At 45.9% G+C, this 25,584-nt stretch overlaps 1 protein-coding gene across 2 annotated transcripts in view; it reads right to left on the reverse strand.

Annotated features, from left to right (window-relative positions):
- sez6l (seizure related 6 homolog (mouse)-like) overlaps nt 1–25,584 on the reverse strand; it is a 269,322-nt gene that overhangs the window by 25,546 nt on the left and 218,192 nt on the right. For both annotated transcript variants that reach the window (XM_072587857.1, XM_072587855.1), the window contains exons 11-12: nt 19,738–19,932; nt 13,335–13,526 (exon numbers count right to left, since the gene is read on the reverse strand). In XM_072587857.1, the coding sequence (XP_072443958.1) occupies nt 13,335–13,526; nt 19,738–19,932 (387 nt within the window). The remainder of the gene's footprint in view (nt 1–13,334; nt 13,527–19,737; nt 19,933–25,584) is intronic.

Consider the following 25,584-nt stretch of genomic DNA (forward strand, 5'->3'; position numbering starts at 1 on the left):
GAAAAATGTAGGGTTACAAGGATAGGGTGGGATCTGGGTGGGATGCTGTTAGGAGGGTTGGTGTGGGCCGAATGGCCTGCTTCCACACGATACGATTTCCATGATTCACATCACAGCCAGAATTCTCATCCTTGTCTGTATGTTCATCATCGGCCTGGTAGCTTCCTCCAGCTCTTAAACACAAAAAAACAGAAATTGCTGGGAAAACTCAGTGCATCTCGCAACCTTTGTGGAGAGAAAGCAGTGATGCTTTTTCAGACCCAGACCAGAAATGTTCCTCTCCACAGAGGCTGTAAGACATGCTGAGTTTTCCCAGCAATTTCTGTTTTTTTGTTTGTGCGTTTTGTGCCCTGTGATTCCAAACGTCATAATTGCGACCCATTCCCCTCACCACCTGCCAATCCCTCACCACCCGCCAATCCCTCACCACCTGCCAATTCCTCACCACCCCTCTACTTTTGTAGTTGAGGTGTCAGCTGCTTCTCAGTTGGTAACACGCTCGCCTCTGAATCACCAGCCTCCAAGTCCCAATTCCAGGGATTGATTACAAACATTTATGACACTCTGGTGCAGCGCCGAGGATGTGCTGCACTGTTGGAGGTGCCATCGGCTCGAGCTGTTTCCTTCCAGATAAGACATTAAAACTGGTGTCCCATCTTCCAGCTCAGGTGATCGAAAAGGTTCCATGGCCCATGTTCCCTCTGAGCTGTGCTGCTGCTCTGAGGTTCTGCACCATTGATGTGTCAATGCATAGACAGAGTCAATGCTGTGCTTGGACCTTGGAGGTCCGTGCACTGAGAAAGATGAAGTTGAGGGACTATTACCCTCTGTCATATTTTGAAGACGATCAGGGGACTTAACCTTGGTGTCCTGGCCAATATTTATCCCTCAGTCAATTTGACAAAAACACACACTGTCAGGTCATTATCAGATTGCTTTTGGTGAGAGCTTGCTGTGTGCAAAGGTGGCTGCTACATTTCCTCTCTACTACACATGTTGGATGTCCTGTGATAGTGAAAGGTGTTATACAAATGCAAGTCTTATTTTCCAACTCCAAATCGCTGCCTCCATTTGTAGAGTCATAGAGGTGTACAGCATAGAAACAGACCCTTTGGTCAAATGAGTCCATGCGACCATAACCCCAAACTAAACTAGTCCCACTTGCTTATTCCTGACACATATCCCTCCAAACCTTTCCTATTCATGATTTGGAGATGCCGGTGTTGGACTGGGGTGTACAAAGTTAAAAATCACACAACACCAGGTTATAGTCCAACAGGTTTAATTGTTAACAGCTAACCCAAGAATGCAACTTTAAAAAAAAGGGTTTTGTGATTTACACATGAAAGAAGTGAAACTATCACTGTATTCTAACAGATGAAAGGCTTAACAGACAATCAATTCTTCAATGTATAATTTCAGTTACATCACACTGCAAATTTTTGCGATAAATTCTGTGTTACAATCGAGCCCTCCACAATCACCTGATGAAGGAGCGTCGCTCCGAAAGCTAGTGTGCTTCCAATTAAACCTGTTGGACTATAACCTGGTGTTGTCTGATTTTTAACTTTCCTATTCATGTACTTTCTAATGCCTTTTTAACGTAATTGTCCCCGCATCCACCATCATTCTCCCATCATCCCCTAAAAATTGTGCACATAACGCAATTGCAAAGGCTGTTCTTTAAATACAACTACTGCACTTTATCCATCATTCATTGCAAAAGTCGATTTTCTTATCTCTTGACCAAACACAGTTAAGCAGTCCTTTAAAGAAAACCTTACTCACCTTCAAATCTCTAACCTGGTTGATTCCTGTGTTCTCTGCCTATCTGTTTGAGGGATACAGCAGCGACAGCAAGGGGAATAAAGGTATAGGATCCCTCCTGCCTGGTGTCAGTGTTTCGCATAATCAGCCACAAAGCTGACAGGATGTGACAGGGGCCTCATTTACTTCCCTCCTCTGCAAAGTGTTGCAATCCGTGTCACCGTATGGAAAAACAGGTCACAACTGCAGAAGCTCAACCTGAGTGACAGTCGGTCATGGGAGCCCAGTCCCATTACCATCTGGCCTGCATTGCTGTCTTGTCAACACATGATGTGATGGAGCACAGTTGTTGGCATGCGACCTTTAGCCTTTGATCAGTGGGATGGCCTACCCAGTGACTTGAATCAGAGACAGGGCGGGCGGATTGCTTGGGGAAGGACTGAGTGACAACTTGGCTTTTCGGTTCCCAGAGATTGCAAAATGACTTTGTTGTGACTGACAGCCACACTCGGTCAGAGGCACGGTAGCGAACAGTTCCAACGAGGTTCAAAGTGGAAAAAGGCGACAGCACAATGTGGAGAAAGGTTATTTTCTAACGTACATTTGACAACTGGAGATTGGATTTCCCTGAAAACGCTCCTTGTAAGACTGAGTGCATTCAGCCTGTGATTTTGTTCAGGAGCTGCATCAGATTAGTTTCATTATTGGCTACAGTGTACAATGTACAAAACTGACCTGCATTATTAACGTCCCTTCAAATGCGCAGAAACTGGCTTCAGGGGGACGCGTCATACCAATCAAACATTTATTGCGGAGATGGGTAGTGAAGTATATTGACATATTGGTTGTTTAAAAAGGATGGATTTCAGGAAGTGTTTAAGGTAGGTGAGAAAAAGGCAGAGAGATTTGGGATAGGAATTCCAGAGATTTGACCTCAGGGAGCCTCCAGCACAGAGAATTCGAGTACAGAGGCTGAGACTCGGAGTGCTGTTGTGTTGGAGGAGACCAACGAAATTGGAACAAAATCAGAAATTGTCGGAAAATCCACCAGGTCTGGCACAACGTGTGGAGAGAGAAGCAGAGTAAACGTTTTCGGGTCCAGTGACCATCCTTCAGAACCTATCGATCTATCCAAGCATGGCTCTCAGTCATGAGAAAGTCATATTGCAATCGCTGGGAAATGAAAAGTCAAGTTTCCAGGCGCTACCCCGCTCTACCCCACCACCTTGCCGCCACACCCCCCACCCCACTACCCGCCCTGTCTTTGATTAAAGCCACTGGGTAGGCCATTCCTCTGGTCAAAGCTACAGAGGCTAAAGGTCACTGTTAATACCAGATACTGTGCTCTGTTTCTGATTTCCAGCAATCGCAGTTCTTTTGGTGTTTTCTTGCTCAGAGAGTTAAACATGGGCACGGCAGTGGTAGGGTGGGAATGAAAAAAGGTAGGAGCATGTTGAGTCTGTTCCACCATTTGGTTTATCTGATTATGGCCTCTACTTCATTGTCCTCTCTGCTCCCAACAACCCTTTGAGCCCCTTGTAGACCAAGCATCTATCTTTTAAAAAAAAATTAATTCACAGGACGTGGGCGTCTCTGGCTAGGTCCAGCACTTAGGCGTTTGCCCGAAACGTCGATTTTCCTGCTCCTCAGATGCTGCCTGACCTGCTGTGCTTTTCCAGCCCCACTCTAATCTAGACGCTGATCTCCAGCATCTGCAGACCTCACTTATGCCAGCACTTATTGCCCATTCCTAATTGCCCAGAGGGCAACCACATTGCTGTAGGTCTGAAGTCATATGTAGGCCCAGACCAGGTAAGGAGGGCTGTTTACTTCCCTAAAGGACATTAGCAAACAAGATGGGCTTTTCCTGACCATAGACAATGGAATCATTGTCATAATCAGATTGTTAATTTCAGATTTTTAAAAATTGAATCCAACCTCCTGGCTTTGTGTCCGCGGTAAATAGCAAGGCAAGACAGAAAGCAGAGAGTGGGGATAAAAAGGTCCTTCTCAGGATGGCAGCTGGTGTCAAGGCTCAGTGTTGGGGACCACAACTTTTCACTTTGTACATGAACGATCTAGATGAAGGGACTGAGGGTGTTCTGGCTAAGTTTGCAGACAATACAGAGATAGGTAGAGTGACAGGTAGCATTGAGGAGGCGGGGAGGCTGCAGAGGGATTTGGACAGGTTTGGACAGTGGGCAAAGAAGTGGCAGATGGAGTACAATGTGGGAAAGTGTGAGGTCATGCACTTTGCTAAGAAGAATAGAAGTATGAACTATTCTGTAAATGGGGAGAAAATTCAGAAGTCTGAAGTGTAAAGAGACTTGGGAGTTCTGGTTCAAGATCCTGTCAAGGTAAACTTGCAGGTTGAGTCAGTAGTTAGGACGGCAAATGCAATATTGGCATTTATTTTGAGTGGACTTGAACATAAAAGCAGGGATGTACTTCTGAAGCTCTATAAAGCTCTGGTCAGACCACATTTGGAGTATTGTACACAGTTTTGGGCCCCATATCTCAGGGAGGATGTACTAGCCCTGGAGCAGGTTCAGAGGAGGCTCACGAGAATGGTCCCAGGAATTAAAAGCTTAACATGTGAGGAACATTTGAGGACTCTGGGTCTATACTTGATGCAGTTTCGAAGGATGAGGAGGGGATCTAATTGATAATTACAGAATACTGAATGGCCTTGACAGAGTCGATGTTGGAAAGATGTTTCAACTGGCAAGAGACACTAGGACCCGAGGGCACAGCCTTAGAGTAAAGGGAAGACCTTTTAGATTGAAGATAAGGAGCAACTTTGTCAGCTGGAGAGTGGTGAATCGATGAAATTCATTACCACAGAAGGCTGTGGAGGCCAGGTCATGGAATATATTTAAGGTGGAGATAGATAAGTTCTTGATTGTCAAGGGGTTCAACGGTTACGGGAGAACGGGTTGAGAAACTTACCAGCCATGATTGAATGGTGGAGTAGACCTGATGGGCTGAATGGCCTCCTATGTCTTATGGTCTTAAATACTGTGAGCCTGGTACCTCTGGCTGGGGGTGGTGGGCAATGCGCCAAAATGCAAGGCAGGGCTGGTGAGCATCTGGGTCGGTTCATGATGGGGAAACACCCAAAGGGCAAGCGAGTAGCCATGAGATACAGCCTTATCCAATCCAGCGAGCTGTCCATGTGCACAGCGTCCTCGCAGCAGAGTTACAATTCCTGCATCCTGAAATGCAGCTTTAAAATGCAGGAGTGCCCTGTAGGTGAATTGGTGAGGGACCCCGAGGCTGTTCAGAGGCTGACAGGTATCAGATGCCAGTGTCCAAGTACAGGGAATGAATTGGCTATTTCCCTGGAGTGTGGCCTGTTTGATGGGTTTCTGTGATGGGAATCCAGAGGAACAAGCACTGAGCTGGAATGTCGGGAATTCTCGGCATCCAGTTTCCTCACACTGGGAAGGAAGCTGCACATTAATGAGCTCAATAACCATAAGACCATTAGGTATAGCAGCAGCGTTAGGCCATTCCGCCCATCGAGTCTGCTCCACCATCCGATCATGGCCGATACATTTCTCAACCCTACTTTCACTTCTTCTGTAACTCATCATCCCCTTTCTATTCAAAAACCCACCTAAAAAAAAACATTTTCTAATTGACCCATTCATAAATTATATCACACACTTATGGAGCAGGTGGGACTTGAACCGAGGCATATACACTTCCACTACACCACCCCTCAAGAACCTACTTTGCTCCATCTTTAATACACTCAGAGACTTGGTCTTCACAACCCACTGTGGCAATGAGTTTCACAGATTCGCCACCCTCTGAAGAAATTCCTCCTCATCTCAGTTCTAAATCCCTCGAGTCCTGGTCTCCCCTACAGGTGGAAACACCTTCTCCATGTCCATTTTATCCAGGCCTCAATCAGATCCCTCCTCATTCTTCTAAACTCCACTGAGTACAGACCCAAAGACCTCAACCACTTCCCATATGACAAGCCCTTCATTCCTGGGATCATTCTCGTTAGCCCCTTCTGGATCATCTCCAAGGTCAGCACATCTTGCCTTAGATACAGGACCCAAAACTGCTCACAGTATTTCAAATGCGGACTGACCTCAGCCTTAATGGGTCTCAGCAGTGCATCCCTGACAAACAGCAATCCCCTTTCAGAGACAACTCGTACACTGGCTAGCGAGAATGTTGCCTTGCCATCTGTAATTAGATTACCTTTAGATTAGACTACCTCCAGTGTGGAAACAGGCCATTTGGCTCAACAAGTCCACACCAACCCTCTGAACAGGTATCCTCCCAGACCCATTCCCCTACCCTACATTTACCCCTGACTAATACACCTAACACTATGGGCAATTTATCATGGCCAATTCACCCTAACCTGCACATCTTTGGACTGTGGGAGGAAACCAGAGCACCCGGAGGAAACCCATGCAGACACAGAGAGAATTTCATTTGAAAATGCACCAAGTTGCTCCCAACGTCAAGAAAGACCTCTCTAGGCTTCTCATGTGACCCTCTCAGGTTTCTCACCATAAGCAAACACAGGAATTGCTGGAAAAGCTCAGCAGGTCTGGCAGCACCTGTGGAGAGAAATCAGAGTTAACCTTTCTTGTCGTGTGACGCTTCCTCAGAACAATTCTTAGATACAGGACCCAGTCGAAGTCAGAGAGTGGTGGTTGATGGTAAATATTCAGCATGGAGTCCAGTTACAAGTGGAGTTCCGCAGGGATCAGTTCTGGGTCCTCTGCTGTTTGTAATTTTTATTAATGACTTAGATGAGGGAGTCAAAGGGTGGGTCAGTAAATTTGCAGATGATACAAAGATAGGTGGAGTTGTGGACAGTGAGGAGGGCTGTTGTCGGCTGCAGAGGGACTTAGATATGATGCAGAGCTGGGCTGAGGAGTGGCAGATGGAGTTCAACCCTGCCAAGTGTGAGGTTGTCCATTTTGGAAGAACAAATAAGAATGCGGAATACAGGGTTAATGGTAGGGTTCTTGGTCAGGTGGAGGAACAGAGGGATCTTGGGGTCTATGTACATAGATCTTTGAAGGTTGCCACTCAGGTGGATAGAGTTTGTAAGAAGGCCTATGGAGTATTATCGTTCATTAGCAGAGGGATTGAATTCAAGAGTCGTGAAGTGATGTTGCAGCTGTACAGGACTTTGGTTAGGCCACATTTGGAGTACTGTGTGCAGTTCTGGTCGCCTCACTTCAGGAAAGATGTGGAAGCTTTGGAGAAGGTGCAGAGAAGATTTACCAGGATGTTGCCTGGAATGGAGAGTAGGTCGTACGAGGATAGGTTGAGAGTTCTCGGCCTTTTCTCGTTGGAACGGCGAAGAATGAGGGGTGACTTGATAGAGGTTTATAAGATGATCAGAGGAATAGATAGAGTAGACAGTCAGAAACTTTTTCCCCGGGTACAACAGAGTGTTACAAGGGGACATAAATTTAAGGTGAAGGGTGGAAGGTATAGGGGAGATGTCAGGGGTGGGTTCTTTACCCAGAGAGTGGTGGGGGCATGGAATGCGCTGCCCGTGGAGTGGTAGAGTCAGATTCATTGGCGACCTTTAAGCGGCATTTGGATAGGTACATGGATGGGTGCTTAATCTAGGATAGAAGTTCGGCACAACATCGTGGGCCGAAGGGCCTGTTCTGTGCTGTATTGTTCTATGTTCTATGTTCTAATTCTGAGGAAGCGTCACTGGACCTGAATCGTTAACCCTAATTTCTCACCACAGATGCTGCCAGACCCTGCTGAGCTTTACCAGCAATTACTGTTTTTGTTTCTGGTTCACAGTATCCGCAGTTCTTTCAGTTTGTCTCACCATCAACGTTTGTCCTTCATCAAGCCCCCATCATTTCTTTTTAAATGCACAATTCTGCAGGCTGCCAGGAGATGGCAGCAGAAACCTTCTCACCGAAACACAGTGGCAGACAGGGACTCTCGTAAAAAGCGTTGCCTTCATTTCAAACAGTGCTAGCTCTATTAAACTAAGGCTTTGCAGAAGCCAGAGGATTTATGAACACTTCTAACATACACTTTCTTCATTCCAATTTTCAACTCTGTAATCTTGCCAGACTCTGCATTTACCTCAGCCCATGGACTGCTGAAACTTTTGTCCTTGCCTGGTGTTCCTTGACTGGTGAACAGTACAATTGCAGCATCCTCCTAGAATGCCTTTCACCTTTTAGCCTTTGCAAACTTGTGCTCATCAAATACTCTGCTGCCTTTATCTAAATGGAGTAAGGCCTGGACAACATCCAGCCTTGTGCTGATTAACAGCAAGTAACATTCACACCATAGCGGGCGACATGATATTGCAAAAAAGAGGGAATATACTCATCGTCCCTGAACATTCAGTGAACACTTCCATTGCTGGAGCTCCCACTCTCAATATCCTGGGACTTACCATTGACCAGGAACTGAGCTGGACCAGCCATTGAAATACTCTAGCGACAAGAGGAGGTGAAAGGCTGTGATGGGAGAGTTAGAAAGGGAGAGAGGAATACAATTAACAGCCAGAATATGCTGTGGAAATTCAGCAGGCCTGACAGCATGTATGGAGAGAGAGAGAAAAGAGAGTCAAAACTTTGAGTCATGTATGACTTTATAGGATAAGACTAAGAAAAGCCATATTGGACTTGAAATATTAACTCTGTTTCTCTCTCCATGGATGGTGCCTGCTGAGTTTCTCCAGCACTATGTGTGCATGCGCGTGTGGTGTGTGTGTGCACATGCGTATGTGTATCTGTCTCTGCGTGTGTCCGAGTGTGTGTGTCTGTGTGTGTGCGTGTGTTGTGTGTGTGCACGTGCATGTGTGTGTGTCTTTGTGTGTGTGTCTGTCTGTGCAAATGTGTGCATTTTGGGGAGACAGAGTGAGAAGGTGTAGGGCACTCATGTAGAACCAGCTGAGCTGAATGGCCTACTTGTGCGCTATAATTTTCTGCTATGATCACAGTTCTGTTTGGACACCTTGCTGTGCACAAATTGACTTATGTGTTTCCTACTTTACGACAGAGAACATTTTCAAAGTGCATCGTGGTGAGGTGATGAAAGGTAGGATATCTCAGAAAAGGCTGATCTCTCTTCCTTTTACTGCAGCACATTGATGGGAGTGTGTTGATAGCCATTTCACAGAGCACCCACTGGCTCTGGTACACTGCGGGCATCTGAGTGCCACTCGCCTAGTTCCAGAGCGATGTACTCACTCAGTGAATCCAATTACACATCCCTGGATACGTTTCTTAATTACACAACATATTAACAGTTGTTGCTTGAAATATGCTGCACCAACAATTTCATCACATCATTTGAATAAATGCTTTGAAGATTTATGAACTGGCTCTCTCTCTCGGGGGGCTATTAAAACAATTGTGTGCTTTGTAGCTTAGTCTGTTGATAGATGGTTGCAGTAACCTGTACTGCAGTCTCCTGCAGAGCTTGGAGAACTAAGATAGTGACTAATAATCTGGGGTAGGTGGTGTGAGTAGAAATAGGCAAACCAGACAGCAGAATTGCAAACAGCCTGACTGTTACAGTCCATTTACAACAGGGCACAGTGTTTAAACAAACAACATTCCACAAACATGTTCCCCTACAGATTTAGTGATATTGTTAAGTCCATAAAACCAACTTAACATTCAGGTGCAGTTTTTGATTTACTAAAACAGGTCACTTCAACGGAAATTGCTGGAGAAACTTAGCAGGTCTGGCAGCATCTGTGGAGAGAAAGCAGTTAATGTGTCAGGTCCGGTGACCTTCATCACAGGAGTCTTATGAATCAAAATTAGACACAGCTACAGAAGGCTCAGAGAGCAGATGGTCTAAACTTGGTCAAAGAGTAGGTTTTAATAAACCGGTCTTCAATGAGGAGAGAGACATAACAAGGCAGAGAGGTTCAGAAGGGAATTTCAGAGCGTCAGGGTCTGTAGGTAGGTGAAGGCATGACTGTCAATGGGGGAGGCTGACCAGGACAGAATCGGTGGTTTACAGAGATCTCAGAGAGTTGTTGGTCTGCAAGGGGTTATGGCTACACAGAAGGAGACTGCGATGGAGAAATTTGCCACACAAAAGCAAAATCAATTGAGAAGCAATTAGCTCCAGATCAAAATGAAGATAGATCAATCAAAAACCCAAAGGGCTCTGCATCCTGATTATATGTCAACTCTGATACCTGAAAGCACAGTACAAGTGTATAAATGTTTCTGATTGGTGCTGATTGTTGTAACTGTCACAGGGTGTCAAAAGAAATGGGAGTAGGAGTTGGTTATTTTGCCTTTGAGTCTGCTCGAAGTTCATTGTTATAACAGAGAAGAGAAGCATGTTACAACATAGTGCAATGCCTGGGTACCAACCATTGATGGCTTGTGGTTGGGGTACAGCTTTGTCACTGTCCCTCCTTCCTATGCTAGTCTCAAGAACTATTGCAGTCATTTCTGGTGGACAATGGACCATAATAAGTCTCAACAAATGAGTCTTTGACAACATGATGTAGTTGATTACAAATTGGTAACGATGTACAGGTTACATGAACCTTTAGGCACATTGACTACTATGAAGAGGTGCAAATGCCTCCATCAGGCCACTCAGTGAAAATCCAACCAATTGTCCACTTAAACCTTCCCAATACTCCCTTCATGGCTGTGCATAAATTAGAATGGGTGAAGCTTCTGTTTAACTCTTTCATATCCATTACAAGGATCATGGCTGATCTTCTACCTTAATCTCATCATTCTACCCTCACTGTTTAATTGGGATTATGGTCAGTATGGACTGGTTGGACCGAAGGATCTGTTTCTGTGCTGTATGAATCTATCTTTCTTGCCCTAACACCTAGCATTCAAAAACCTACCAGCTTTGGTCTTGAATATACTCAGTGACTAGCATTCACAACCCTCTGACTGAAGAAATTACCTTAAAGAGCCATGCCCTCGTTCTGAGAATGCAACTCTGTGTATCTGACGACCCATTCAAGAGGAATGGTATTATCAACATCTACCGTGTCCAGTCTTCACAAATATTCCAAGATTAAACTGGCTAACCTCTCTTTCTTTTAAACTCTGTGGACCATAGGCTGGTCCCCTCAATGTCCCCTAACAGGACAACCCTGTCATCCAAGGAAACAGTCAATGTGCCTTTCCTACACTCTGTCTAGGGTATGTATGTCTTCCCATAATGATGCATTGCATAACCGTCATAGAACTTTTAAAATCTTATCCTCCAGTCCCTTCCCGAAGAAAGCTAACTTATCACCTATCTTTGTAATTGCTTGGCTTTACCTTCATATGAACCTTCTGTAATTCAGGTAGAAAGAAACGTTGTCCTAATCCACCTTTTATTCTGAAGCATAGAATCATGCAGAAGGCCCTTTGGCCCATTCAGTCTGTACCACTAACAATACAATACTGCATTACCTTCACAGGTCCCACTTTCCTGCATTTGGTCCATAGCCTTGATTGTCATGATGTTTCAAGTGCTCATTGAAGAATTTTCTTGAGCATGTGAGGTTACCTGCCTCACCTACCCTTTTAGCCAGGGCATTCCAGCCACCCACGACTCTCTGGGTGAAAAGGCTTTTCCTCAAATCTCCTCTAAACCTTCTGCCTTTCACATTTAAATTCTGCCCCCTCGTTATTGACCCAACAACTAAGGCCAACAGCTGCTTTCTGTCCAACCAGTCCACTCCCCTCATAACCATACACACCTCTATCAGGTCCCTTCTCAATCCTCTCTGCTCCAAAGAAAACAACCTGAGCTTATTCATTCCCTCTTCCTCACTGAAATTCTCCATCCCAGGCAAATTCCTGGTGAAGCTCCTCCGCGCTCTCTCCAGTGCAGTCACATCCTTCCGATAGTGTGGGGACCAGAACTGCACACAGTTCTCCAGATGTGGAGAAAGTGAGGACTGCAGATGCTGGAGTACAGAATCAAAAGGCGTGGTGCTGGAAAAGCACAGCCGGTCAGGCAGCATCCGACGAGCAGGAGAGATGACATTCCGAGCATAAGTTCTTCATCAGGAATGATGGCCATATTCCTGATGAAGAGCTTACGCTTAAAATATCATCTCTCCTGCTCGTCGGACGCTGCCTGACCGGCTGTGCTTTTCCAGCACCACGCCTTTTGACTCTGTACTCCAGCTGTAGCCTAACTAGACTTCTGCAGCAGTATTAGATTAGATTCCATACAGTGTGGAGACAGACCCTTTGGCCGAAGCAGTCCACACCGACCCTCTGAAGAATAACCCACTCAGACCCCATTTCCCTCTAACTGATGCACCTACCACTATGGGCAATTTCACCTAACCTGCACATCTTTGGACTGTGGGAGGGAGAAACCGGAGCACCCAGAGGAAACGCACACAGACATGGGGAGAATGTGCAAACCCCACACAGACAGTCGCCTGAGGCTGGAATTGAACATGGGATCCTGGTGCTGTGAGGCAGCAGTGCTAACTACTGAGACACTGCGCCGCCCCGAAGTATGGTGACAAAACTCTTTGGTTATTTATTATTTTAAGTAACTGCCAGAACGCTCCTACCTTGAAAGTCATTTTGATCATCACCATTTTTCTTTTTAACTATCAATAATGTCTCTCCTACCTCCCTTCGGTTGAACAGCAATTAACAAAGGCTCTCACTGTTCTCCTCAGAGATTTTGTGAAAGTGCAGTGAAGTGACACTTTTCTGCAGTGAATTCTTTTGATTTTAAGCCGAATTATTCATTGGCTATGAGACTTTCAAGGAATCAGTATTCAGGATCCCATGCAAGTGCGTTTGTTTCTGTTCAAAGGATTAGCTTGGTGTCCCATTTCCCCAGGAACATGCTGTAAAGTGGGCCCACAGTTAGTATGAGTAGCTGGTGGAAATGGCTAGATTAGAGACTGATTGGCACATACTTAAACAGCACTGTGTTTTCGACTGTTGAGTCTGTAGAGGAGCAGTAACACAATCATAATAATTAAAATCTGATCAGATAGAAAATGAATTGAAAGTAGTGTCTTATAGTCAATTAATTAGAAAGAAATTAACATTGGGTTATGAATTCAAATTGGAATTTAAGATTGAAGGGCCTTTTAAGCAGAAGGAGAGGGAGAGAAGGGACTTTTACAGAAAGAGAGAGGAGGGAGTGGGAGAAAGAAGAGGAAGAGAGAATGAGGGGAGAGTGTGGTGAATTGGAAAGTGAGTAAGAGGGGTGCAGAAAGAGAGGTTAATTGAAGAGAGAATGGAGAGAGAGAGTGTGAAGAGCATGGGGGAAGAGTTGGAATAAGCGGGAGTGAGCTGAGGGAGAGTAAAGAAAATGGATTGGGCAGGGAGAGAGTGGAGTGAGTTGGGAAGTGGGGAACAGATGGGGAGAGAGCTGTCTTGGCTAGATTCTGCTGGTTCATACATGTTGCATCACCCCAACCAGTGTCTCAGATGATGAGATAAATAACTCACACAAAACCAGGTCGTGTGAAATTGGTTAAGTTGGATGTTGCTTTTACTAAGTTAACTACCGAGGGAGCTCAAATCCACAATCACAGTGAGGTTTTGCAAACTCTGTCTTAGTTCTGTTTGACTCACGTGCACAATAGGGAAGTCTGGAGGTCCATTGTGGGGTACCAGTCTCGCGACTGTAGCAAGTTATCAGTGCATTTCCATCCAATATGAATCCTGGGTCACAGCTGAACTGTATTGTGGATCCCACCAGTAGCTTGGTATCAGAAATGGAGCGGCTGGCATGTTTGACTTCCCCGGGGTCTGTACAGTACATAACTTGAGTGAGACAGCGAGAGAGAGAGAGACAGAGAGAGAGAGAGAGACAGAGGGGTTAAACCTTTAGCGCAACTATTCATGGGCTATATCATAGAGATGTTTCATTTGAAACATAAACCATTACAATGACCAGATTATGTCAAAAACCTAAAATGAAGCTGCGTTATACCCACCTTTGCTAAGAATGGGAGTAATGCACAAGTTCACACATGATTTACATGTATGATTTTTGGTTTATGATTTAATTGCATCGGAACTTAATGAGAAAATATCATGTGATTAAACTTCAAATTCCCTAGAGTATGTGCAATCAACCATATTATAGACTCCCCCCTCCAAGCCCCACTTCATTTGATTTTCTGGGGAAAAGTTCACTTGAATTACTTTTTGTTTTCCAAGTGTGATTAAACAAAGGCCTATCCTCACATTCCTATTGGGAACCCTGGAGCCTCATCACACTGACTACTTTCCTTTCTTTACACTTGGAGTATGTGATCCCATTCCCAGCATTACTGACTGGATGAAAGCTGGTAACATACTCCAGCCTCTCATGGATAACTCACTGAAATAATGCCACAGAGGTCAGTATCCCATCACCAGTCATCTTTATTCACACGTGCTGAGTGCTGGACACTGATCCAGCTCCCTCAGAGCCAGGTCTCAGAGTGAGCAGGGTGTCTGATACTCCTAATCTTATCTGTCAGCCAGGGCTCCCTGATTGAACCAGGTTAACCACAGTCTTTGAGGTCCACCTGGCTGACTCTGATGCAATCACTACACTTACTGCACTGGAAATAAACAAGCTGAGTATCAAAATTCTTCTGAAGTCCAAAGATGTGCAGGTCAGGTGAATTGGCCATGCTAAATTGCCCCTAGTGTTGGGGGAATTGGTCAGAGTGAAATGGGTCTGGATGGGTTACTCTTCGGAGGGTCAGTGTGGACTGGTTGGCCCGAAGGGCCTGTTTCCACACTGTAGGGAATGGAATCAATCCACTCTATTACGATTTGGGATTTAGAGCCAAGTTGTATTGTTGAGAGTTTAATCATTTTGTTTTCTGGTTTTATCTTTGTTCCAATAGTTTGGTCCCCCTCAGGAGCCTCCCAATGATGAACCTCCCTGCAGCCTACATCCAGTTTCTTCCCTCCCTACCCCCACACCACCCTCCCTCACAAGTTTTGCTGTAAAGATGTGGAACAGTAGGGGATAGGAAAATGAACTCATGCACATTTTGAGCTCAAAAGGGACTAACAGAAATTTATATGTTGAATGTGTCTTAATCAGAGCACACTTTTATTGATTTTGATTATTCTTATTAAGGTTGGTGATTGAAATACCACAAAATGCAATCACTTCTCAGTCCCACATTTGGTGATTGATTTGATCTTGACTTGAGAAAGACAGCAAATTTCATTTTTATTAACACTCCATACTTGCAGGAGAACATCATCGAATGCTATCTTTAAGTTACCTTGTATTAGTCTGAATCTAGCCCCTGTCTCATTTAAAACACTATTTTAAAGTATTTTTCCTGGGTGAAGATTTAAAGTTAGTTACCATGACCTATAGAACGTTCACAACAGGAGCTTAGGTAGATCATTCAGCCCCTCGTGCCTGCTCTCCCATTCAATAAAACCATGGCCGATCTGTACATATTTTGAATTCCTGCACCCCTATGTCTCTCTGATAACCCTTGATTCTCCTGCCTTATGATCTATCCATGTCTGCCTTAATAATATGCAATGATTCAGTCTCCATTATCTTCTGAGGCAGTGAGTTCCATGGTTGCTTAATCCTCAGAGAAAACATTTTTCCCCATTCCTGTCCTGAAAGAGTGACCCTTCATTTTGAAACAGTGCCCCTAGTTCTGGATTGACCCACATCCATCTTATGAAGACCATTCAGGATCTTATACCCTTCGTTCATGTTGCCCTTCAGTCTTCTAAACTCCAGTGGAAACAAGCTCAGCCTGTCCAACCTTTCCTCAGAAGACAATCCATTCATTCCAGATATCAATCTAATAAACCTCCCCTGAACCATCTCCAATGCATTTACATCCTCCCTGAACAAAACTTCCTGAAATAAGTAGACTAAAACTGCACACAGCTGACATGATATTGTCGTATCAATGTATCTGTTTAAGTGAAGCATAACATCCTTACTTCTATGGATTAAAGTATTAAAGGATAGACTTACCCTGTTTAAACTACTTGATTATGTGCTTTATCTGGGTGCAGAATGCGTAAACCTCTCTGCACCTCAGAATTCTGCAGTTGTGATCTATTTAAGAACTGTTCTGCTTGTTCATGCTTTCTGCCAAAGTGTACATTTTCACATTTTCCCACATTATACTCCAAATGTCATATTATTGCCAGGGGACTGGAAGTTAATCGTAAGGATGTTTTGCTACGGTTGTGCATTCATTCCTGATGAAGGACTCTTGCTCGAAACATTGATTTTCCTGCCCCTCGGATGCTGCCTGACCTGCTGTGCTTTTCCAGCACCACACTAACCTTGACTCTAATCTCCAGCATCTGCAGTCCTCACTTTCCCATAGTGGAACACTATGTACAATTTTGGTTTTTTATTGAAGTGCAGATATAATTGCATTAGAAGGTTCACGCAAATGATTCCTGGGATGATCCCTGTGTCCAAATGCAACAAGATCTGGACAATATCCAGGCTTGGGCTGACAATTGGCAAGTAATATTCGTACCACACAAATACCAGGCTAAGACCATCACCAACAAGAGACAATCTAACCACCACCCCAGACATTCAATGGTGTTATACTGCGGTGAATAACCCACCTCCTGACTCCCCAAAGCCTGTCCACCATCTACAAGCCATAAGTCAGAAGCGTGGTGGAATAGACTCCAAACTTGCCTGATTCAGTACAGCCCCAACAACACTCAAGAAGCTTGACACCATCCAGGACAGAGCAGCCCACTTAATTGGCACCACATCCACAAGTATCCACTCCCTCCGCCATCAAATCTCAGTAGCAGCAGTGTGTACTATCTACATGATGCACTGCAGAAATTCACCAAAGATCCTCAGACTGCACCTTCCAAACCCATGACCACTTCCATTTGGAAGGACAGCAGATACATGGGAACACCACCATCTTAAAGCTTCCCCCTCAAGTCACTCACCATCCTGACTTGGAGATATATCACCGTTCCATCGCGATCACTGGGTCAAAATCCTGGAGTTCCTTCCCTAAGGGCATTGTGGGTCAAGCTTCAGCAGGTGGACTGCAGTGGGTCAAGAAGGCAGCTCATCCCCACCTTCTCAAGGGGCAACTAAGGATGGTTAATAAATGCTGGGGCCAGGCAGTGACACCTACATCCCACAAAATGAATAAATAAAACAAAAATGAAGGGATTATCTTATGAGTAAGGCATAGACAGGTTGGGCCTGCATTTGTTAGCATTTTGAAGAATGAGAGGTGACCTTAATAAAGTGGATTCTAAGAGGATTTTACCCTTGCAGGAGAGACTAGAAGTAGGGGTCTAAAAATAGAAGGATCCATTTAAGATGGAGATGAGGAGAATATTTACATTCTCAGAGGATGGTTATTCTCCAGAGCACAGTGGAAGCAGGATTATTAAATATATTCCATGTTGAGTTAGACAAATTCCTGATTGAGAAGGGATTGATAGATATAGGGAGTGAGCAAGGAAGGGGAGTTGTGGCCACAAGCAGATCAGCTGTGATCTTATCCATTGACGGAGCAGGCTGGAGGGGCTGAATGGCCTACTCCTGTTCACTTAATTTGTGTGCATGCATTTTCATATCTGCCACTGTTCAGCCCACCCACACTTTGTGTAGCTTAATTTCTAATTCTGGGTTGCCTTCTCTGATTCCACTGCTGTCTTACCATCGGCCATTTGATTAGCTTCTACAGTGTTGCTGCATTCCAGTCATTGACGGAGAGTCGAAAGAGCAATGGTACTAACTCTGGGCCTTGGGGGCCAACCCTCAACACTCTTCCACTCTGATGCTATCCTTTTCACTAATGCATAGTCTTCCTATCATTCAACCAGACACATTTTCACTTGAATTTCCAGAGCTTTCAGCTAAATTAATAAGCTTTCATGTGGAAATTTACCAAAAGCCTCTGGTGATTCTAAATATACCTCATCGTAGGGTTCAATACAGTTGACTTGCTTTGTCACAATGTGTACATTGCCTTTGAGAGAATTCACCTTAAAATGCTCCATGTGCAATGTGCATATAACATTAAGTCTCTGCCTGTCAATTAGTCTGCTATAGGTCTGGAGCCTGCACACACAGAAGTCTTATGGTTTGCGATAATGTCTGCTTCAAAACTTGTAATGTGCTTTATTGGTTTGAATAAACTAACCCATGAAATTAGATAGATTTGCACCTGATTATGAGATCATTATCATTAATATGGCAGCTCTTGCCTCAAGGAAATTCAGGGGAAACTGAATCTGGTTGGTTTTTGGATTCATATTATTTTAATAGGCTCATATGGGTTCACTAGTTGACTGAATCAACTGGATGTAGGGAAGCAAAGTCAGATATACCTACGTGCCCAAGACTAGTTGCTCGGCTATTAATCCAGAGACCCAGGAAATGTCTTGAGGATCTTTGTTTCGAATCCCGCCACGGCAGTTGGTGAAATTTGAATTCAATAAAAAAACAAGTCTGGAATTGATGATGGCCATGCAACTGTTATTGACTGTTGGGAAAACCCCATCTGGTTCACTCGGGAAAGAAACTGCCATCTTTACCTGGTCTGGCCTACGTGTGATAGCGATGTGATTCGTAATTGCTATTTGGGTAATTGGGGATGGGGAATGAATGCTGGTCCAGCTAGCATTGCCCCTCTTCCTGTGAGTGTGCAACAAAAATAGAAGCATGCAGAAGGTCGAATGTCATGGCCATCAGCTGCTGGGTTGTTTGACTGACAGATGAGGGAAAGCTATCGATTTCCCTCCTAAAGAAAGACTCATCTTTCTCAACCTGAGTGGAGTCAGGAATAAAGGAAAAATAGTCTACCTTTTCCCAAATGCTGCCAGTTCTGACAAAAGGTTATTGGGCTTGAGACATGAAGTCTGTTTTCCTCTCCACAATAACATTTTGTTAACATGTTTGCCGAGTGCAGGTAAATGCACAGCTGCAGATTCAAGTGACAGAAAAACCCAGCCCACCGTATTCACTAACATGCCAATAAGATCCACTGGGTCTGGGTTATACTGACTGACCAGTTTGGACATATTTGAACTCTTACGCGGATTGCTGACCTCTCCTTCCCAAGTTCTGACAGATAGATCCACCAACTGAGAGCACTGTAGCGTTAAAAGCAGCTTGAATTTATCTTGCATTAATACATGGTTGTCATATCAATCACTGGTTTACATGGCTGTTCATGGTAGTAAAATGATGGATTGCTTGTACAGCCTAAGCAATAGTTCATTCTGGATATATTGCTTGTGCAGTATCTAGTGGGCATCAGTCATGGCTTCGCTTACCAGGAATGGTAGGCAATATCTGCTGTCAAAATCCTCCCAGCATTTCCCTGAGAATGCACCTCAACATCTTGATCCATAAAATATTAGTTATAGGCGTGACATTAGAAAATGTTTTTTAGTCACTGTTGGAAATGCTACTCTAACATTGGGTGTTCATCAAAACACAATGATGTTCCAGTCACCAGGCTCCTATAGCAATTAAAGTTGAAAAGTGTGACGCTGGAAAAGGCGAGCGGGTCAGGCAGCATCCGAGGAGCAGGAGAATCAATGTTTTGGGGCATAAGGTCATTTCTGATGAAGGGCTGATGCCTGAAACATCGACTCTCCTGCTCCTAGGATGCTGCCTGACCTGCTGTGTTTTTCCAGCGCCACACTTTTCGACTTTGAATCTGCAGCACCTACAGTCCTCACTTTCTCCTATAGTGGTTATGTTCACCAAGAGAGCTGTAGGTGGTTTTTGCACAGCCAGTCTGACAGCATGGTACCTTCAGCAAATTATAAAAATAGATACTGTGTTGGAGGTAATTCATGTGAGTCTTCTAACTCTTATCCAGTTGCAGGTCAGCACAAGTCCATTAGCAGTCCTTGTAGCAGCTTTTTTTGAGAACCTCTTTTGTATTTCCTTGGCTGATGTACAATATTGAAGTATTCCCTCATAGTTGCAAACCACTTTGGTTACGAGCAACATAGGACAATGGACTCTGCTTACTTTTTTCACAGAAAGGGGGATCACTGCTCCAGGTGAGATCCCACTGGCAAGTCAGGGTGTCACTTCCTAAGATGTCATATCCTGGGTCACACTGATAGGTTATCATTGTGCCACGGACCATTTCTCTGTGCGGAGTCGTTTTCCAGCCATTGGGAATCTCTGGAAGGTCTGAGCAAGTGTCGTTCCGTGAAACCTCTGCAGGGAGAATGAAAGACAAATTCAGGAATCAAAGACCAAACAGACTGCCATTCATTCCTCATGTCAAGTTAATCAGTAGTGGAAGATCCTAACCTATAAAGGGGTGTGATTTCACACAGTGTCAAGCCATGAGTTAGTGGGTAGCCCTTTCCTCCAAAGGGTGTGAGTTTATGCTCCCATTTTTAAGAATCGAACATAAAATCTGGGCTGTTATTCGGGGCAATACTGGTGCACACTCTTGGACGAGTTGCCTTCGAGGTGAATGACTAAACTGAGGCTTTGCTGAGATCCAAATTTCCACAGTGTGATCCAAATAAAGCTGTCCTGAGATCCCAATCGGTCTTTGTATCTTGCATAAAACAAATTTCCAAAAGCAGCAATGTTATAACAAACAAAAAAAAAATTCTGCTGCAGGGATGTTGGTTAAAGGATAAAGATTGGCATCAGCTGTCCTCTCTGCTGTTCTTCAACAGTAGGTTTAGGGTGAGAGGGGAAAGATTTAAAAGGGACCTAAGAGGTATGCAGAGGGTGGTGCAGGTAGGGAATGAGCTGCCAGAGGAAGTGGTGAAGGCCTGTACAATTACAACATTTAAAAGGCATCCGGATGGTTATATGAATAGGAAGGGTTTAGAGGGATATGGGCCAAGTGCTGGCAAATGGGATTACATTAAACTTAGGATAACGGGTCAGCATGGATGAGTTGAACTGAACGGTCTGTTTCCATGCTGTACATAATTATGACATGATGTAAGATGTTATTCAGCTGAAAGGATAGGTGGGGCTTTGGTTTAACATATGATGACACCTCTAACAGTGCAGCACTCCCTTAGTACTTACCCTCCAACAGTGTAGCACTCCCTTAGTATTGACCTCCAGCAGTGCAGCACTCCCTTAGCACTGACCCTCCAACAGTGCAGCAGTCCCTTAGTACTGACCTCCAGCAGTGCAGCACTCCCTTAGCACTGACCTCCAGCAGTGCAGCACTCCCTTAGCACTGACCTCCAGCGGTGCAGCACTACCCTTAGCACTGACCCTCCAGCAGTGCAGCACTTTCTTCGTACTGACCCTCCAACAGTGCTGCAGTCCCTTAGTACTGAACCTCCAACATTGTAGCACTCTATTCATCCTGAATCTCCAACAGTTCAGTACCACCTTAGTATTGACCCTACTACAGTGCAGCACTCCCTTAGTACTGTCCCTCCAACAGTGCAGCACCCCCTTAGTACTGACCCTCCAGCAGTGCAGCACTCCCTTAGCACTGACCCTCCAGCAGTGCAGCACTCCCTTAGTACTGATCGTCCAGCAGTGCAGCACTTTCTTAGTACCGATCCTCCAACAGTGCAACACTCCCTCAGTACTGAACCTCCAACAGTGCAGCACTCTCTTCGTCCTGAACCTCCAAAAGTGCAGCACCGCCTTAGTAAAAACCCTCCATCAGTGCAGCACCCTCTTAGAACTGTCCCTCGAACAGTGCAGCACCCACATAGTACTGACCCTCCAATAGTGCAGCACTCCCTTAGTACTGAACCTCCAACAGTGCAGCACCCCCTTAGTATTTACCCTCCATCAGTGGAGCACTTCCTTAGAACTGACCCTCCAACAATGCAGCACTCCCTTAGCACTGATCCTCCAGCAGTGCAGCACTCCCTTCGCACTGACCCTCCAACAGTGCAGCACTTCCTTAGAACTGGCTCTCCAGCAGTGTAGGACTCCATTATTACTGACCTTACAACACTGCAGCACTCCCTTAGCACTGACCCTCCAGCAGTGCAGCACTCCCTTACCACTGACCCACCAACAGAGCAGAAATCCCTTAGCACTGACCCTCCAACAGTGCAGCAATCCCATAGCTCTGACCCTCCAACAGTGCAGCACTTCCTGAGTACTGACACTCCAACAGTGCAGCACTCCCTTAATACTGATCCTCCAACAATGCAGCACCCCCTTAGTACTGACCCTTCATCAGTGCGGTACTCCCTTAGTACTGAACCTCCAACAGTGTAGCACTCCCTTAGTATTTACCCTCCATCAGTGCAGCACTCCCTTGGTACTGTCCCTCCAGCAGTACAGCAGCCCCATAGAACTGACCATCCATCAGTGCAGCACTTCCTTAGAACTGACCCTCCAACAGTGCAGCAACCCCTTAGTACTGACCCTCCAGCAGTGCAGCACTCCCTTAGCACTGACCCTCCAGCAGTGCAGCACTCCCTTAGTACTGTCCCTCCAACAGTGCAGCACGCCCTTAGTACTGACGCTCCAACAGTGCAGCACCTCAGTTGTACTGTCCCTCCATCAGTGCAGCACTCTCTTAGTACTGTCCCTTCAACAGTGCAGCACCTCCTTAGTACTGACCATTCAACAGTGCAGCACTTCCTTAGTACAGACCCTCCAACAATGCAGCACTCCCTTAGTATTGATCCTCCAGCAGTGCAGCATTCCCTTCGCACTGACCCTCCAGCAGTACAGCACTCCCTAAGTACTGACCATCCATCTGTGCAGCACACCCTTAGCACTTAGCCTCCAGCAGTGTAGCAGTCCGTTTGTACTGACCCTCCAACAATGCAGCATCCCTTAGTATTGACCCACCTAGAGTGCAGCACTCCTTTAGCACTGACCCTCCAGCAGTGTAGCACTCCCCTACTACTGACCCTCCAACAGTGTAGCACTCCCTTAGGACTGAACCTCCAACAGTGTAGCACACCCTTAATACTGATCCTCCAACAGTGCAGCACCCTATTAGTACTGACACTCCATCAATGTTGCACACCCTTAGCACTGACCCTCCAGCAGTGTAGCACTACCTTAGTACTAACCCTCCAACAGTGCAGCACTCCCTTAGCACTGACCCTCCAGCAATGCAGCACTCTATTAGCACTGATCTGCCAGCAGTGTGGCCCTCCCTTAGTATTGACCCTCCAACAGTGCAACGCTCCCTTAGTACTGAACCTCGAACAGTGCAGCACCACCTTAGTATTGACCCTCCTACAGTGCAGCACTCCCTTAGCACTGACCTTCCAACAGTGCAGCTCTCCCTTAGCATTGATCCTCCTACAGTGCAGCATTCCCTTAGCACTGACCTTCCAACAGTGCAGCTCTCCCTTAGTACTGACCCTCCAACAAGGCAGCAATCCCTTAGTTCTGATCCACCAACAGTGCAGCACTCCGTTAGTACTGACCCTCCAACAGTGCAGCACTCCTTTAGCACTGAACCGCCAACAGTGCAGCACCCCCTTAGTATTGACTCTCCTACAGTGCAGCACTCCCATAGCACCAACCCTCCATCAGTGTAGCACTCCCTTAGTATTGACCCTCCAACAGTGCAGCACCTCCTTAGTTCTGTCCTTCAATCAGTGCAGCACTCCCTTAGTACTGTCCCTCCAACAGTGCAGCATCCCCTTAGTACTGACCCTCCAACAGTGCAGCACTTCCTTAGTACAGACCCTCCAACTATGCAGCATTCCCTTTGCACTGACCCTCCAACAATGCAGCATTCCCTGTGTATTGACCGTCCTACAGTGCAGCACTCCCTTAGCACTGACCCTCCAACAATGCAGCATTCCCTGTGTATTGACCGTCCTACAGTGCAGCACTCCCTTAGCACTGACCCTCCAACAATGCAGCACTCCATGAGCAATGACCCTCCAACAGTGCGGCACTCCCTTAGTACTGTCCCTCCATCAGTGCAGCACTCCCTTAGTACTGTCCCTCCATCAGTGCTGTATCCCCTTGGTACTGACCCTCCAACAGTGCAGCACTTCCTTAGTACAGACCCTCCAACAATCCAGCACTCCCTTACTACTGAGCCTCCAAGAGTGCAGCATTGCCTTAGTACTGTCCCTCCACCAGTGCAGCATTCCCTTAGTACTGACCCTCCAACAGTTCAGCATTCCCTTTGTACTGACTCTCCGACAATGCAGCACTCCCTTAGTACTGACCCTCCATCAGTTTAGCACTCCTGTAGTACTAACTCTTCAACAGTGCAGCACTCCCTTAGTACTGAACCTCCAACAATGTAGCACTTCCTTAGTACTGATCCTCCAAAAGCACTCCTTTAGTACTAACCCTCCATCAGTGCAGCACTCCCTTAGTACTGACTCTCCATCAATGAAGCACTTCCTTAGTACTGACCCTCCAGCAGTGTAGCACTCCCTTAGTACTGACCCTCCAACAATGCAGCACTCCCTTAGCACTGACCCTCCAGCAGTGTGGCACTTCCTTAGTATTGACCCTCCAACAGTGCAGCACTCCCTTAGTACGGAACCTCCTACAGTGCAGCACCACTTTAGTACTGACCCTCCAACAGTGCAGCACTCCTTTAGCACTGACCCTCCAACAGTGCAGCACTCCCTAAGTACTGAACCTACAACAGTGTAGCACCCGCTTAGTATTGACCCTCCTACAGTGCAGCACTCCCATAGCACTGATCCTCCAGCAGTGTAGCACTCCCTTAATACTGACCCTCCAACAGTGCAGCACTCCCTTAGTACTGACCATCCAACAGTGCAGCAGTCCCTTAGTATTGACCCTACAACAGTGTAGTACTCCCTTAGTACTGACCCTCCAACAGTGCAGCACTCCCTTAGCACTGACCCTCCAACAGTGCAGCACTCTCTTTGTACTGTCTCTCCAACAATGCAGCACTCCCTTAGCATTGACCCTCCGACAGAGCAGCACTGTCTTAGTATTGACCCTCCAACAGTGCAGCACTCCCTTAGCACTGACCCTCCAAAAATGCAGCACTCCATTAGCACTGACCCTCCAGCAGTGTGGCACTTCCTTAGTATTGACCCTCCAACAGTGCAGCACTCCCTTAGTACGGAACCTCCTACAGTGCAGCACCACTTTAGTACTGACCCTCCAACAGTGCAGCACTCCTTTAGCACTGACCCTCCAACAGTGCAGCACTCCCTAAGTACTGAACCTACAACAGTGTAGCACCCGCTTAGCATTGACCCTCCTACAGTGCAGCACTCCCATAGCACTGATCCTCCAGCAGTGTAGCACTCCCTTAATACTGACCCTCCAACAGTGCAGCACTCCCTTAGTACTGACCATCCAACAGTGCAGCAGTCCCTTAGTATTGACCCTACAACAGTGTAGTACTCCCTTAGTACTGACCCTCCAACAGTGCAGCACTCCCTTAGCACTGACCCTCCAACAGTGCAGCACTCTCTTTGTACTGTCTCTCCAAAAGTGCAGCACTCCCTGAGAACTGACCCTCCAGCAGTTAAGCACTCCCTTAGTACTGACCTTCCAACAGTGCGGTACTCCCTTAGTACTGTCCCTCCAACAATGCAGCACCCCCTTAGCACTGACCCTTTAACCGTGCAGCACCTCCTTAGTACTGTCCCTACATCAGTGCAGCACTCCCTTAGTACTGTCCCTCCATCAGTGCAGTATCCCCTTGGTACCCACCCTCGAACAGTGCAGCACTCCCTTTGTACTGACCCCCCAACAGTGCAGCACTCCATTAGTACTCACCCTCCAGCCGTGTAGCACTCCTTTAGGGCGGGCCCTCCAACAGTGCAGCACTCCCTTAGTACCTACCCTCCAGCAATGTAGCACTCCCTTAGTACTAATCGTCCAACAGTGCAGCATTCCCTTTGTACTGACCTTCCAACAATGCAAAGCTCCCTTAGTATTGACCAT

Source organism: Chiloscyllium punctatum, chromosome 17 (assembly GCF_047496795.1).
Source record: "Chiloscyllium punctatum isolate Juve2018m chromosome 17, sChiPun1.3, whole genome shotgun sequence".
In the NCBI taxonomy this organism is placed as follows: Eukaryota; Metazoa; Chordata; class Chondrichthyes; order Orectolobiformes; family Hemiscylliidae; genus Chiloscyllium; species Chiloscyllium punctatum.